Source organism: Zingiber officinale, chromosome 8A (genome assembly GCF_018446385.1).
Source record: "Zingiber officinale cultivar Zhangliang chromosome 8A, Zo_v1.1, whole genome shotgun sequence".
Lineage (NCBI taxonomy): Eukaryota > Viridiplantae > Streptophyta > Magnoliopsida > Zingiberales > Zingiberaceae > Zingiber > Zingiber officinale.
In genome coordinates this window covers 750,178-766,394 of record NC_056000.1, presented here as the reverse complement: position 1 = coordinate 766,394, position 16,217 = coordinate 750,178, and the positions used below count along the sequence as shown (strand labels likewise).

Genomic DNA, 16,217 nt, shown 5'->3' with positions numbered 1-16,217 from the left:
ATTATCCTCAATTGTCGTTCGATTTACTCTTTTCCTCTCTCAAAGATGGGTAACTAATTCTTGTTCTTGAACATTGATCGAATCATGAGGTTGTGGTTGTGGTATTGACGGGTGACAACATGCTATATTGTTGAGTGTCACCATGATCATGTTAAGAGTAGGGTGAGCGACTATTGAGATAAGACCTAGAGAGGGTTGCTGTGGAGATAAGAACTGAACCGAGTGACCGTAGAGATAAGAGTTTGATAGGACAGCTATAAAGATAATAATCGGGGCAGAGCGGCTGTAAAAATAAGAGATGGACAGAGCACCTGTGGAGATAAGAACCGGACAAGGTGACTATAGAGATAAGAGTTGGACATGACAGTTTTGAAAATAAGAGTCAGATAGGACGACTGTAGAGATAAAAACTAGATAGGGTAGTTGTAAAGATAAGAGCTAGATAGGTCGACTATAGAGATAAGAGCTGGATAAGATAACTCTAAAAATAAGAGTCGGGCAGAGCAGCTGTGGAGGTAAGAGTCGTACAGGGCGACTGTAGAGATAAGAGCCGGACAGGACAGCTGTAAAAGTAGGAACCAGGTAAAGCGACTATAGAGATAAGAGCTGGATTGGGAGGCTGTAGAGATCAGAGCTAGACAGAGCAACTGTAAAGATAAGAGCTGGATAGAACGATTGTAAAGATAAGAGCCGGACAAGGCGACTGTAGAGATAAGTGTTGGGCGGATTTTTATCTAGGCTAGGAAGTTATAGGTGTGAGAAGCCAACTTGCTTATAACTCACATGCATGGGGTGAGAGTCTAGGATAAGACCGGATGATCATTGAGATGCGAGAGCTCTACTTGCTTATAACTCCCACAGGGGGTGAGAGTATGGATTCTGACCGGATGGTCATTGGGACGCAAGAGCCTTGCTCGCTTTTAACTTGCACAGGACAACAGTCTGGATTTCGACTGGATGGGGGTGAGAGACTGGGATTCGATTGGGTGGTCATTGAGATACGAGAGCCTTGTTCGCTTATAACTCGCATGGGGATGAGGGTCTGGGATTCGACTGGGCGGTCATTGAGACGCGAGAGCCTTACTCACTTATAGCTCGCACAAGGGCGAGAGTCTAAGATCCAACCAGATGGTCATTGGGACGTGAGAGCCATGCTCGCTTATAACTCGCACGAGGGTGAGAATCTAGATTTGGACTGGATGGTCATTAGGATGCGAGAGTCTTGCTCACTTATAACTCGTGCGGGGGCGAGAGTTTGGGATCTGACCGGATGGTCGTTGGGACGTGAGAGCCTTACTCGCTTATAACTCGCACAGGGGCGAGAGTCTGGATTGTGTTCATTAGATAAAAGTTAATACAGATAGCGAATGTTTCTCAATTTTGGTAAGACTAGAGGTAATTCGTGCTCTCTTGACGATCTAGCTTCTTACCTTTGACATTCTAGACCCAGTCCCCTTGTTGATTTTCTATGGCCCATCCTCATGGGGTACTAACATAGGTACATCTCCAACCGGCACCTCTCTGCTTTCCAGTCGAGAATATCTTGGATGACGTCATTTCCCCGGTTCCTTCCTCTTGGGTTTCTCTTATTTCCTTTCCTTTACCACTCGACGGGTCACCCGGGTTTTTTTCCCTTGAGGCAGATCAGCCGATCGTGTCGAGATGCTAGGATTGCTGGCTTATTGTCTCAGAAGTTAAGGTGCGATCTCGGGTGGAGGTATGCCTAGTTCAGCTACTCGGGGAGAATCCCAAGCAAACTAGAGACAATTTTTGTGTTATGAGTATGAGATCGATGATAAGTGTAACATTGGGCCTCCCATTGGGTAAACTGGTTGACAGGAGTTCGAATCGCCCTAACTCACTGCGCCACCCTTGTTTCTTAAGCCGGTGAAAAATTCGACAGGGGAACCTGAGGATAAACATGAGGCGATGGTGGCCTCCTCTCTACCCTATTGGTCAAAGCGGGGGTCTTTATCTCTTTCTTCCGGACAGCTTGAGCTTCCTCCATATTAATTTATTTGGTCGTTTTCCCCAGCAGATCGTCAAAGTCCTTTGAAGGTTTCTGGATAAGGGCTCGAAAAAAGTTTCCCGCTAATAGGTCTTGAGAGAACGCTTGTTAATATCTCAAAGGTGGCAGACGGAACATTTAGAATCACTTAGTCGAAATGCTTAATGTGTGCTCTTAAGGACTCCGTAACCCCTTGTTTGAGCACAAACAGGCTATGATTAGTCTTCTGATATCTCTTGCTGCTGGTGAAATGGTACAAGAAAGTATTTTTAAATTCCTTGAAACAAGTAATGGATCTGATTGGCAGCCTGTCGAACTATCTTTGTGCTGAGCCGGAGAGGGTGTTCAGAAACACTCAATATTTTATTACGTCATTGTATTGAAGTAATAGAGTAGCGTTTTGAAATTTTCAGAGTTGATCATTCGGGTCATTATTACCTCCATATTCTCCAATAGAGTAGGGTTTATAACCCTTTAGAAGCTTCTCGTCTAGCACTCCCTGGGAGAAAGGAATACTGAGTTATTCAGGCATCTCCTGAATGGCTAAAGCTTTTTCTCTCTTGGGGTCCCTTGAAGGGTGAGTTCCTAGCCAAGGAGGTTTGAGATCGCTCCATTCTACTGCCACCTTCTCCCGAGACTTGATATAATTCCCGAGGGAAATCGCATGGTCGCTTCCTCTTGGACCTTCCATTTGAGGCGAAGAACCCGCCCTTCAAGGCCACAGGTGCATAGCATGGATGAGAATCCGCTACTTGTTTATCGGAAGTCGCTTGCATCTTATAGCCTCCTTGAATAACTCGTATTCACCCAGAGTCATAGTGACGTTGATCTTATCGGTGCGCTCCATTTTTATGTTCTGGAATAGGTGAATGTTTTCCCACAGACGACACCAAATTTGGCCCTGTCCAGAAGCTGAGTCAAATGGGGGTACCGATGATGATCTCGTCCGGAAGCTGAGTCAGATGAGGGTACCGATGATGATGGCGAGAACGTTGACAAAGAGAGGAATCTAAAATTAGGGGAGAGGATCGCTGATAGTACCCACGACCCTGCAAGTACCACCAACTAAGCACCCAGAAGCGTTAGAACGAGAATTAAGGAAGAGGTCTCTGGCGCAGATCCTCCGGCGCTCAGGCCATAAGAGAGTCCGAGCAAAAAGAGATGAAGAATAGTAAATATATGCGCGTAAGTAAGACTACTGTCTAACATGTACTTGGCCAACGGAAAATATCCTCTTTTTATACTGTCTTTTACAACCTCTGCAATCATAAAGCATTAGAGAATGTCGAATTTCAGGGGATATCTGGTGAAAGAAGATATACGATGGACTTCCATTAGGTAGAGGAAAGTTCCGCGGTTTGTATATGACGGAGTATTGGAATATCCCCTGACAGATAGTTATCCTCTGACAAGTTGTTGTGATTCCCTAACGGCGTTGTCCCCTTATGAGTCCAACCGACTAAGAAATTGATCGGGAGTAAGGTTGAGACGGTGCCCAGGAGAAGTAAGAGGATTGAGTCCTAGAGGTTCGACAAATATAAAGTCTATCGGGATTAAATTGAGAGTCTTGCCCATGAGAAGTGAATGATTGAGGCTTGGAGATCCAACCGACATAAAGTCGGTCGGGATTAAATTAGGAGTCTTGCCCATGAGAAGTGAGGTATCTGAGTCCTAGAAGTTCAATTGACATAAAGCCGACCGGAATTAAATTGAAAACCTTATCCATGAGAAGCGAGGGAATTGAGCCTTGAAGGTTTGATCGGTATAAAGACAACCGAGATTAGATTGTGAGCCTTGCTAATGAAAAATGAGAAAATTGAATCCTGAAAATCTGACCGAGAGGAATGAACTATCTAAATACATAATTTTTAATCCTAACCACCACCTCTTCTTAACTTTAAACTATCATATTATCTAACTATCATTTCCATCATTCTATCGAAATCATCTACTATTTCCGCATCAGTAACCTACTGCGTTTGGCTCTTCTTCCTGGCATGGCACAATCCCCTGCATCACTCTATTCCTATTCCATGATCACGATCGACCAGATGCCCTGCTGCACAAATTGGCGATGCGTTCATTTCTAAACTATATAATATATTCGTCCTCGTATTTTTTTTCCTCCTTCCACGATTTGTCCGTTTCTTCTAAACCATTCTAGTCCGTTAAAAAAAAAAGAAACCAAGATGGTCGAGAATATCAGTCAAAGATATGCTTTGAAAACGCCCTGCCCTTAGGCCATCTGCTACACAGGGGATCCCTGAGCATAGCCCAATCAACAAGAAGCCTACACTCGCCCCTGCCGCTCTACTACACTCTCCCAAAGACCCAAACTGCACATTTCCCCCCTTAATTTTTTACTACGATTAAAGAATTCAAGCCTCATGGAGCTATTAAGTGGACAGACCTGATAGGTGACCACAACAAGAACCATGCATTTGGTTGGGTAACGATGGCGAGGAAGAGAGAGAGGAGGGATGAGAGAGAGCGTCAAGCAACTCAGCGGGCAGGGCAGGTGTGCATAAGAAGACGAGAGGATAAGGATGTGGATATTGCGCAGTCAGATTGGTATGCTTGGTCAGATCCTCTCACTAGGCTGTCCATTTGAGGAGGACTGACACTGCCACGCATCGTCTCCTCTGTCCACAAGTGCCATGCAATTAATATTAATTTCATTAACTCTAACTAACTTTTGTAGATACCTCAGGTACGATTTAGCAATCTATGAGAAAGACAACGACATGACGACACAGGTAGTTTAGGTGTTCGAGTCACCGTCAACTTTTTGACTTAAATTTGCCTCTTTGGTGGTCCATATGCTTGCCTTTGAACTCATTAAAGGAAGAATGGACAAAATTATTACCGAGCTAGCTAGGCAGCTTTAATTTTACAGGGTTTCTGTCGAAGCTTCTGTTTTTAAATATTCGACCAAGGTTGAGAAAATAATAATCTAATTAAGCTTCGATCAATCTTCAAATTAACTTGCTTAATTATATCGATCTAATGACTGTGAACAGAGCATTAATTCATAAGATATACTATTAAGCAACAGGCATAAGATATGAAAGCTTTCGTGTAGTGGCAAACTTTCAGAATTGTAAGCTAAGCAAGCTAAGGCAGTGATTTATGATCATGGGACATATATGGGCAATATATAATAAATTAATTAAAGGCTAACTCATAACAATTAGTTGTAAAGTTTTTATCACTGTTCGAGTGGAAAATGAAGTGCCATCATCTGCTTATCCAAGCCATGATTTTAATTTATATGACAAGCTAAGGGAATAGTGATTAATTTGTCATGCATGCACTTAAATTCCATTGGTTTAATATATTAATATATTATCTAATCATTAAGAAGTTCTAATCCAACAGACCGACAGGTGGGGTTTGTATCAGTCAATTCCTATTGTCTTTAATGATGCATGCTCTATTATTATATATTATATATAATATATAATCAGGTGTGAAAAAATAATAAATTTATGTTAATTAAAATGATGGTCCTCTCGATCGTCTCGCCAAAGTATTGAATGCGACACGATGTCAAATCAAATACAATTAACTTTTTTATAATCAATCTACCAATTAAGCTCAGTCACTTAATTGGTTTTGGTAGTATTTCTTTTCCTTAAAAGAGAGACCCAGCCGACATTGCGGATGATATTTTCCTTCTTGTTAATTTCCATGAAAAACCTGGTCGAGTAGATAATTGATTGTTATTATGTCATTGTTTAGATAACTATTAGTCTTAAATGCCCGTTATTATCGACACTATTGTGGCATGCGTAATGATCAATGATCAAGACGTAAAATCGATGCTAATTCCACATCGATACAGCGAACCAGCTGCACAATTATATTAGTTGTAATCAAGTATATCAAATCGCAATTACTAGATGTTGATGATCAACCTACTCGTATTAATTGGCAGTTCAAGCGCCACCTTTTGATAAGAAAAATCAGCATAGTGAATTGATTTAGATGAGCCACACGTACATTCCCTTTACATCCATTGATTTGGATGATTAACCTACTCATATTTTGCATCCATTAATGATTAATCATATTCATATGAAGCACTTCTGGGCGAAGAATGAAATGCAATTTTTATAAAAAAAAAATAAATAAATGAAAAAGGTATATAAAAGATGAGTTATAATACTATCGATCCATTTACAGTAAGGACGATGTAAATTCGAGACCCATATTTTTAGATATGACCTGAAGACAACTGAATGTCCACTTTAACCATAAATAGGTAGTGAATATATCATATATGGAATGGATTCTGCACTTTAATAAGTAAAAGCGACTAGATATCTCACCTTAAATCTTATATAAAATTCCTACTCGACTTAAATCATTGTCCGTTATCTGTAAGATTTCACCAAATCCCAATCCACTTCAACTAACATTTAATAATTAGGCCACCCTCCTCACCGCCTTCCCATTGGCTTATTTAAGTGGGACTCATGCCCTGAACCAACTGGCTCGTTCTTCGTCGGGCGGCGGGCCACCGCTGTCGCCGGCCGATCGAGTCATTCGCCTAACAATTAACTGCGGCGACGGCAACGTGAGATGAGTTGCCCCCCTCCGTCCTCCATAATGATGGCGAGGCAGTTCATCGCCGCCCCGCCGGCGACGTGGCGGCCGTCCTGATGCACAAGTCCCATCGATCGCCCCGTAACGCGTGGCGGCGTCTTAATTGCTCTGCGCCTCGGCACCATCGTTTCCCCTCCCTCTCGGCTCTTGCCGTCGCCTGTCATTAATAGGATTCGTATCGTGATAGTAATAATGATTCTGTGTGCATCTTCACATGCTGTCGTATTTGTCTCTTCTCTTAGGGCGAAGAAGTAAGTAGGTGGGGGCTACGCCGGAGAGGGAGAGAGTCCGCCTGCGACCGCAGCCGTAGCCGCCATTTCCATTCTCGCCCTCCTGACCGTACCCCGCTATCATTTTCATCATGTCTCCCATTTAAATGACTTTTATATTTTTATTATTTGAATTCCTTTACTTGTATTTTTTTTAATTTTATTTAAATTTTAAAACTGAATAAATTAATTTAATTTAATTTATTTTAATTTTATTTTATTTTAATTTTATTTTATTTTAATTTTTTTAATCAATTTTATTTATTATTTTTTCATCAATAATTGTATTTTTCAGTTTTATTTAATTTTTATTTAGTTTTATTTTTTTAATCAATTTTGTTTATTATTTTTTCATCAATACTTGTATTTTTCAATTTTATTTATTATTTTTTTCATTAATACTTACTTTTTTCCCAATTTTATTTAATTTTTATTTAGTTTTATTTTTCTAAATCAATTTTATTTTTTATTTTTTTCATCAATACTTATATTTTTTTCAATTTTATTTATTATTTTTTCATCAATACTTGTATTTTTTTCAATTTTATTTAATTTTTATTTTTTAAATCAATTTTATTTATACTTGTATTTTTTTCAATATTAATTAAGTTTTATTTAAATTTTATTTAGTTTTATTTTTTAATCAATTTTATTTATTATCTTTTTCATCAATACTTGTATTTTTTCAATTTTATTTATTTGTTTATTAATACTTGCATTTTTTATTTTTTTTAAATTTAAATAAAACAAAAAACAAAAAAATAAAAAACGGATACGGGTATAAATGCATGCAATTCAAAAATATGCAGTGGACATGTGGGGGTGCAAATTTTTTTTATTAATTTTTCATCAATATTTTTTTTCAATTTTTTTATTATTTTTCATCAATACTGATATTTTTTTTATTTTATTTAATTTCATTTTTTAATCAATTTTTTATTATTTTTCATTAATGCTTATATTTTTTAATATTATTTAATTTTTATTTAATTTTATTATTTAATCAATTTTATTTATTATTTTTCATTAATACTTGTATTTTTTTTAATTTTATTTAATTTAAACAAACCTAAAAACAAAAATAAAAAAACGTATAAAGGTATAAATGTATGCAATTAAAAAAATACGAAGTGGGCCGGGCGGGGGACATGTCGGGGGTGCGAAAAGCAGTTCGTATATATAACACTTATGAGAGGACGAGAAGATTCTAATCAATAGTTTATAGAGAGAATCCTCCAGCCACATATGTAGATTATATATGTTTGGCAAGTTTATTATGCTGTAGGAGATAGATCAGCACTAGTGCCAGGAGAAAAAGAGCCGCTAACTTTGTCTCTGTTTTGCGTCAAACAGGGAAGTGAAGGGACACATGGATATCGTGACGGTGGCGTCGCCGGAGTGGGTGCCGGCGCCGGGAGTTGTTATCAGGGAGTACGATGCAAGCCGCGACCGGGAAGGCGCAGAAGCGGTGGAGCGGTTGTGCGACGTCGGAACTAGCTCCGGTGGCATGTCGCTCTTTACCGATCTCCTCGGCGATCCTCTTTGTCGCGTCCGCCACTCTCCCCCCTTCCTCATGCTCGTCCGTACCTCACACTCTTCGCCGATCTATGTTTTTTTTAACAAAAAAAAAAAACAGAAATGTTTCAATTTTTTTTTACTGCTTTAAGTAATTAATTTTCTCGCTTAATTAGTAAAATTTATTTTCGGGAAATAAGGTGGCGGAGCTGATCGGTGGCCCGCAGAAGGAGATCGTTGGGCTGGTCCGCGGGTGCATCAAAACTGTGGCCTGCGGCGCCACCACCAAGAATCTGAACCATCATCCTACCTTGACCGTCTCCATCTCCGCCAAGGTCGCCTACCTTCTGGGCCTACGCGTCTCCCCTCACCACCGGTAACGTTAACTGCTCTACCGCCTCTTCAATACTCATCGTTATGCGCCATTAAGCGGCCTAATTCAACGTTAACTAGGCGGCGGGGGATCGCACTTAATCTGGTCCAGCGAATGGAGGAGTGGTTTAAGGCGAAGGGAGCGGATTACGCTTACATGGCGACGGAGAAGGACAACGAGGCGTCGCTGCGTCTCTTCACCGGCCGGTGCGGCTACTCCAAGTTCCGCACGCCGGCCATCCTAGTGCATCCTGTATTCGCCCACCGCCTCCCCCTCACGCCGCAAGTCGCCGTGCTGCGTCTCCCTCTCGCCGACGCCGAGGAGCTCTACCGCCGCCGCTTCGGCGCCACCGAGTTCTTCCCTCGCGACATCGACGCGGTGCTTGCGAACCCGCTCTCCCTGGGGACGTTCCTCGCCGTCCCCTCGGGATGCCCTGCCGCGGCGCGGTGGCCGGGGGCGGCGGCTTTCCTGGCGGCCCCGCCCGCGTCGTGGGCTGTGGTGAGCGTGTGGAACTCGAAGGAGGTGTTCCGGATGGAGGTGCGGGGGGCGGGACCGTGGCGGCGGGGGCTGGCGCGTGCGAGCCGGGCGTTGGACCGCGCCCTGCCGTGGCTGCGGATCCCGTCGGTGCCGGACTTATTCCGCCCGTTCGGGTTGTACCTGGTGTACGGAGTCTATGGGGAGGGACCAGCTGCCGCGGAGCATGTGCGAGCGCTGTGCCGGCACACGCACAACATGGCGATGGGGGACCCCGAGTGCCGGGTGATTGCGGCGGAGATGGCGGAGTGCGACCCTCTCCGGCGGGGGATTCCTTTCTGGAGCAGGCTATCTTGCGCCGAGGACGTGTGGTGCGTCAAGCGGCTGGCAGAAGATTACGGCGACGGGGCGCTCGGCGACTGGACGAAAGCGCCACCCCCGCCGTCCATCTTCGTGGATCCCAGGGAGTTTTGAATCCGATGGCCTCCTTTTCCAGCCATCACGAATCGCTCGCTGTTGCGGTTTAATTTTTCTGTGTCGTCGTAACGGTGGCATATAAATGGAGTCGGATCTTGTTTATCCCACTTCATTCCGGAAAGGACATCCGCTATGCAATGCAATGGAGTTTGTAAGAACCAATTAGTGTGTGTGCTTTACATGCAATTTTGTTTAAAAAAAAAAAATGCTACAAATCTTAATGAATGACTCTTTAGTCATATTATATTCTTCCACGCACTCTAGTATATAGCCAGTCTGTGATTGTTGCATGTCCTAGACAATATTTTCAAGTCGAGGATCTTGTACTTCTTATGTGCTGAAAATGATCCTTATTAAATTTATTTCGATCCTTTTTCTTATTCGGTTCAAATTCAAGACAATGCAATTAAAAAGTGTTGAACAAAAAAATCCCACCTCAATCACAAAAGTTAATAGATTGTATTGTATTTAATTTCAAGTGTACTCGTTTACGCATATCTTCTTTAAAAGTTTTTGAAAAATTAATTATTCAAAAGTGAAGATAAAAGAAGATATCAAGCAACCCTTTAGGCCTAACACTAATCCCAGTATCAGCGTTAACTTAGCAGAGTGATTTTGCTTTTGGACTGCTTTTAATTTCCTTGTGCAGCACGAGATCCGATTACGAGCCATATCCCTAAATCTAAGGCAAGTGCGACAGTCAAACGAACCCTGTATTCTTTTCTCATATTTATTTTATCTACGGCCATTACTATCACGGCCAATCAATTAAGTAATATATATGGTATATATAGTGTTGTTATGGCATTGATTCCCTTTATGTTATTTAAGAGCATCTAATGGTTAAATCTTTCAATAAATTTTTTTTTTGTAGTTCCTAATATATCACATTATAAATATAAAAATCTCTCAGACATCTCTAATGGTCAAACCTCTAAATGAATGTTTTTTTGTAATTTTTAATATGTCACATCAATCCCATATCACAAGTATAAATACCTATTATTATCTTCATAATAAAAAAAATCTCTATATAATTTTTTGTATATGTGCCCTACATTATAAATCATATATTTTTATTTATTATTTTTCATTTAATATCTCTATATAATTTTCATTTGATAAATTAATTAATTTATAATTTTAATTTAATTTATTTAAAATTTTAATTAATAAATTAATTAATTTATGATTTTAATTTAATTATATACATGGTATATTTTTTTTAACTTATCTCAAATATATTTGATCCGGCAATAAGAATGGGGGACCCACTTCCTGAAGGGTCTTAGCTTGAGAACCGATGAAGGGCTGACTAAGCGGTTAATGGCCGAGCCGATCAGCCGGGTTGGTCCGAGCGGAGTTAGAGATAACCCATCCATGGGGTTGGGTGTCCGACGCCAAGGCAGGAGGATCGAAGGGCCGACCGGGAGCCCGAACGGCAGGGGCCAAAGAGCCGAGCGGGCAACCCGCCCGGACAAAATAAGGGCGAGGGGACAAAAAGGTGGCCGAGCGGCCTATGCGCTCGGCTCGGGATATGGGATATCGGTAGAAGCATGTCTGATGATTAGGTCGTACACAAGATCGCACGATGGAGGATCTCGCCGTCACATCATGGAAAGGTTGATACAGTAGCAGTATGGCCTCAGGGACGCCTTTTCTGACGGATCCATATCTGGGCATGGCCCTTCTGACAGACCCATGCCTGGGCATGGTCAAATGCAGGTGATTACTTTGATTGGCGCGCCCAGGCTTCTTCGAGGGGTCTATATAAGGCCCCAATTTCTTCACCGGAGGTATGCACGTCTTCATCTTGAGGCCACCTTTTTGTCATTCCTCGCCTGACTTGAGCGTCGGAGGACCGTCGCCGGGACACCCCTCCCGGCTCGGTTTTGTTGCAGGTTCGCCGGAGCACTCGAGGATCCAGCAGAGAGCGCCACGTGCCCAGCGTCCACTGACTCTTGGTTCGGACAGGATCAAATTGGCGCCGTCTGTGGGAACGCTCCTGCATCCGATCGGAGACAATGGACGAGGCTGGACGACAACACACGGTGACGCTTTCAACAGAAGAACTCGAGGCTCTGGTCGAGATGAGGGCCGCCAAACTCATGGAGCAAAAACAAAAAGCATCCGCCGAGCGGGCGGAGCAACAAGCAACATCTGCGTCTGGTGGCCGAGCGGAAGCACCTCCAACCACCGTCGCATTCCATCGGGCCTTGTTTCGCACCCCTGAAGCCATACCAGCCCGAAGAGATAGAGGATCTTCCTCAGATGAAATGCCAAGGCGGGATGACAGGAAGGGGAAAGCTCCCCGAGCGGACTCCTCCCCCGAGCGGATCAATCGCCAATTTTCGGAGGTTATCCTACGAGACCCTCTGCCCAAGCACTACGTGCCTCCGACGATCGGCGAATACAATGGAACAACGGACCCGGATGATCATCTGGGTAAGTTCGATAATACAGCCACGCTCCATCAGTACACAGATGGAGTAAAGTGTAGAGTTTTCCTTACCACCCTCTCGGGATCGGCTCAACGGTGGTTTCGAAGGTTGCCGGACGGATCCATCACGAGCTTCAAGGAATTCCGAACGGCCTTCCTCCACCACTTCGCCAGTAGTCGGCGTTATCAAAAGACAAGTGTCAGCTTATTCGCCATCAAGCAAGAGCCGAGAGAATCGCTTCGAGGCTATATTCAGCGATTCAACCAAGTGGCGATGGATATCCCAACGGCCACATCGGAGACGATGATGAATGCCTTCACACAAGGCCTTGTGGATGGGGACTTCTTCCGGTCGCTCATCCGAAAGCCGCCCCGAGATTATGATCACATGCTACATCGGGCCAACGAATATATAAATGTGGAAGAAGCGCAAGCCGCTCGGAAAAAGGAAACTCCAGCCGAGCGCGCACCTGTTCATGCCGAGCGGAAACAACACGCCGCTCAGCAGCCACCCAGAGGACCGAGGGCCGAAGCAATTCGATCCCCTCACGCCAGATCGCACGTACAAGAAGTGGCTGCTGCTCGGCCCAAGCCAAAGAAGAGGTGGACCCCTATGTTCCGACACGCACAACACGAGGGATTGCCGAAGCCTTCCCTTTGTGTCCAAACGACGGTCGCCTCCCATCGACAGGAGACGTAGGACTCATGAAGCTGACCGGACCCGCACCGAGGGACGACACCAGCAGACACCCGATCGGCACCGATCCCCGAGGCAGGAGAATCGCCGGGCGTCCAGAGAACGGTCACGACCGTCCGCTCGGGAGGAGGAAAATAGGAGCAATACTTCCCGGGGCGAGATCAACGTTATTGCTGGTGGGCCGACCGGAGGAGATTCCAACCGAGCCAGAAAGGCGGGCGTCCGTCAGCTGCAGATCCACGCAGTCGGCTGCAGCCAAGAGCGGGCAAGTGGGCCGGAAATCACTTTCGGACCCGGGGACTTAGAAGGAGTTGAAGTGCCCCACGACGACGCGCTGCTCATTAAAGCGGTAATAGCAAATTACACCATTCACCGCATATTTGTTGACACAGGGAGCTCGGTCAACATCATATTCAAGAAGGCGTTCGATCAGCTGCAAATTGATCGAGCCGAGCTGCTGCCCATGACGACCCCGCTCTACGGGTTTACGGGCAACGAAGTTCAGCCGGTCGGACAAATCCGGCTGGCCACCTCGCTGGGAGAAGAGCCGCTCAGGAGGACCAGGACAATAAACTTCGTGGTGGTCGACTCTCCCTCATCCTACAACGTCATTTTGGGACGACCGGCGCTCGGCGAATTCCGAGCGGTGAAGGTGGAGATCAGCTAGCAGCTCGGCGGTGCTATATAGAGATGATCCGAGCAGAAGCTTGTTCCGCTCGGAAGGCGCCCCGAATTGAGGTACACGCCATAACCGAGAAACCTCCTGCTTTAATTTATGATGAAAAGGAGGAAGTCCAGATCCATCCGACCCGATCGGAGGCCACGACTTTTATCGCCTCTGATCTGGGGAAAGAACAGAAGGAGAAGCTGATTCAATGCCTCCAACGAAATCATGATGTCTTCGTTTGGTCGACACATGAGTTACCTGGAATTTCGCCGAGCCTAGCGCAGCATGAATTGCATGTCCGACCGGACGCTCGGCCAGTGAAGCAGAGAAAAAGGGACTTCAGCGCCGAGCAGAATGCCATTATCCGGGCGGAGGTGGAAAAACTTCTGAAGGCCGGCCACATACGCGAGGTGCAGTACCCGAGCTGGCTGGCCAACGTAGTCTTGGTCTCCAAGCCGGGCGGCAAGTGGAGGGTCTGCATCGACTTTCGAGATTTAAACAAGGCATGCCCCAAGGATTTTTATCCTCTGCCCCAGATAGATCAGTTGGTGGACTCCACGGCCGGCTGCGAACTAATTTGCATGCTTGATGCTTACCAAGGATATCATCAAGTACCGCTCGCCCGAGAAGACCAAGAAAAAGTAAGCTTCGTAACGGCTGACGGCACATATTGTTACAATGTGATGCCGTTCGGATTGAAGAATGCCGGAGCCACCTATCAACGCTTGATGAACAAGGTTTTCAAGGAGCAGATCGGGCGGAATCTGGAAGTTTATGTGGACGACATTCTTATCAAATCCGTCCGAGCGGCCGATCTTTTCAAGGATATGGAAGAAACCTTCCGAACGCTGCGCAAATATGGAGTCAAACTAAACCCCCAAAAGTGCCTGTTCGGAGTCAAAGGAGGGCGTTTTCTGGGGTATATAGTGACCGAGCGAGGAATTGAAGCAAATCCCAGCAAGATTAAAGCACTGCAAGACATGCCGCCCCCAAGAAATACAAGAGAAGTGCAAAGGTTGACCGGTCGGATAACCGCTCTATCGAGATTCATCTCCAGAACCGCCGACCGGAGCCTGCCATTCTTCAAGATCCTGCGCAAGGCTACTAAATTCCAGTGGGATGAAGAATGTGACCGAGCATTTGAAGAGTTGAAGACATATCTTAATTCTCTACCAGTGGATCGGGGGTGAGTCACTTTATATGTATCTGTCGTCAACTGAACATGCTGTAGGCTCAGCACTTGTGAGGGCGAACGGCGAAGAACAGCCGGTGTATTTTCTAAGCCACATTTTAAAAGATGCTGAATCTCGTTACACTGGGCTTGAGAAGTTGGCCTTTGCTTTAGTTCTAGCCGCTCGGCGCCTGCGACCGTATTTCTTGGCTCATACCATTATTGTCCGGACGAACAGTCCACTTGGAAGAGTGCTGTTGAATCCAGAAGCGTCCGGACGGCTCATCAAGTGGACGACAGAATTGAGTGAATTTGACATCCAATATCAGCCCCGCTCGGCGATTAAAGCCCAATCCTTGGCTGATTTTGTGACCGAAGTGCAAAGGCCAGAGCCGGAAGCTATGTGGAGAATATATGTGGATGGATCCTCCACTCGGCTTGGAAGTGGGATCGAAATATTACTACTCTCACCTCAGGAAGAAAAGATGCACCTATCCGTCCGGCTAGATTACAAAGCTACTAACAACGAAGCAGAGTATGAGGCCCTCATAGCCGGATTGCAGGCAGCACGGCATGTGGGAGCAGCTCGGGTGACACTCTATTCTGATTCACAGTTGGCCGCTCAGCAACTTTCCGGCACCTTTGAAATCAACTGTGTTCGGCTCAAACTCTACGCTGAGGCCTTTGAAAAACTCAAAGCTACTTTCCGAGAGGTGCTTATTCAGAAGATCCCCCGAACGGAGAACCAGGCTGCCGATGAGTTAGCCAAACTAGCGAGCTCAATAACGCCGGTCGCCGTTCAGCAACCAATTGAAAAAAAGCTACTGGTGGCGCATGTCGACCGGATGCAAGGCCTCGCATTTCCAAGTGACTGGAGGACACGTATTATAGAATTCCTCCGTTCGGGCACCACACCATCCGATGAATATGCAGCCCGGCTCCTCAGAAGAAGAGCCGGTCGGTTCACACTCATCGGAGATCAGCTTTACAAGAAAGCTTTCTCGCGCCCTTTGCTGAAATGTGTAAGCTCGGAGGACTCAGCCTACATCCTCCAGGAAGTACATCAAGAATCATGCGGGGGTCATCCGGGCGGACGCTCATTGGCCAAGAAGATCCTCTTGGCCGGATACTTTTGGCCAACTTTACAAACAGATGCCGCTCAACATGTAACCTTTCCTGCCATATCACAACTTCTCCCACCGACCAAGCAGAGGAGATGAAGGCATCAACCATCTCATGTCCGCTCGATCAATGGGAATGGATATTGTGGGTCCATTTCCGATGGCGACGGCAGAGGAAATTTTACTAGTGGCGGTAGACTATTTTTCCAAGTGGGTGGAGGCCGAGGCTCTGTCAAGGATGGTTAAAAATTCATCCGCAACACATCATTTGTCGGTTCGGCATCCCTCGCCGACTAGTGTCCGACAACGGGCGACAGTTCACAGGGAAGATGTTAGAGGATTGGTGCAAAAGCTACGACATTGAGCAACATTTCACGTCCGTGGCCTATCCTCAGAG

General features: G+C 45.0%; 1 protein-coding gene across 2 annotated transcripts; it reads left to right on the top strand.

The window, feature by feature from the left end:
* The first annotated feature begins 6,453 nt into the window (after positions 1-6,453).
* On the top strand, positions 6,454-10,017 carry LOC122012761 (probable N-acetyltransferase HLS1). Of its 2 annotated transcripts, none has more exons than XM_042569409.1 (4): positions 6,454-6,802; positions 8,239-8,464; positions 8,601-8,776; positions 8,854-10,017. In XM_042569409.1, exons 2-4 carry the CDS (start codon positions 8,255-8,257, stop codon positions 9,719-9,721), a joined length of 1,254 nt encoding a protein of 417 aa, XP_042425343.1. In that variant the 5' UTR covers positions 6,454-6,802; positions 8,239-8,254; the 3' UTR covers positions 9,722-10,017. The 2 variants fall into 2 exon arrangements, with proteins under 2 accessions (XP_042425343.1, XP_042425342.1); XM_042569408.1 differs by having other exon boundaries at positions 6,454-6,955.
* The last annotated feature ends 6,200 nt before the right edge of the window (positions 10,018-16,217 follow it).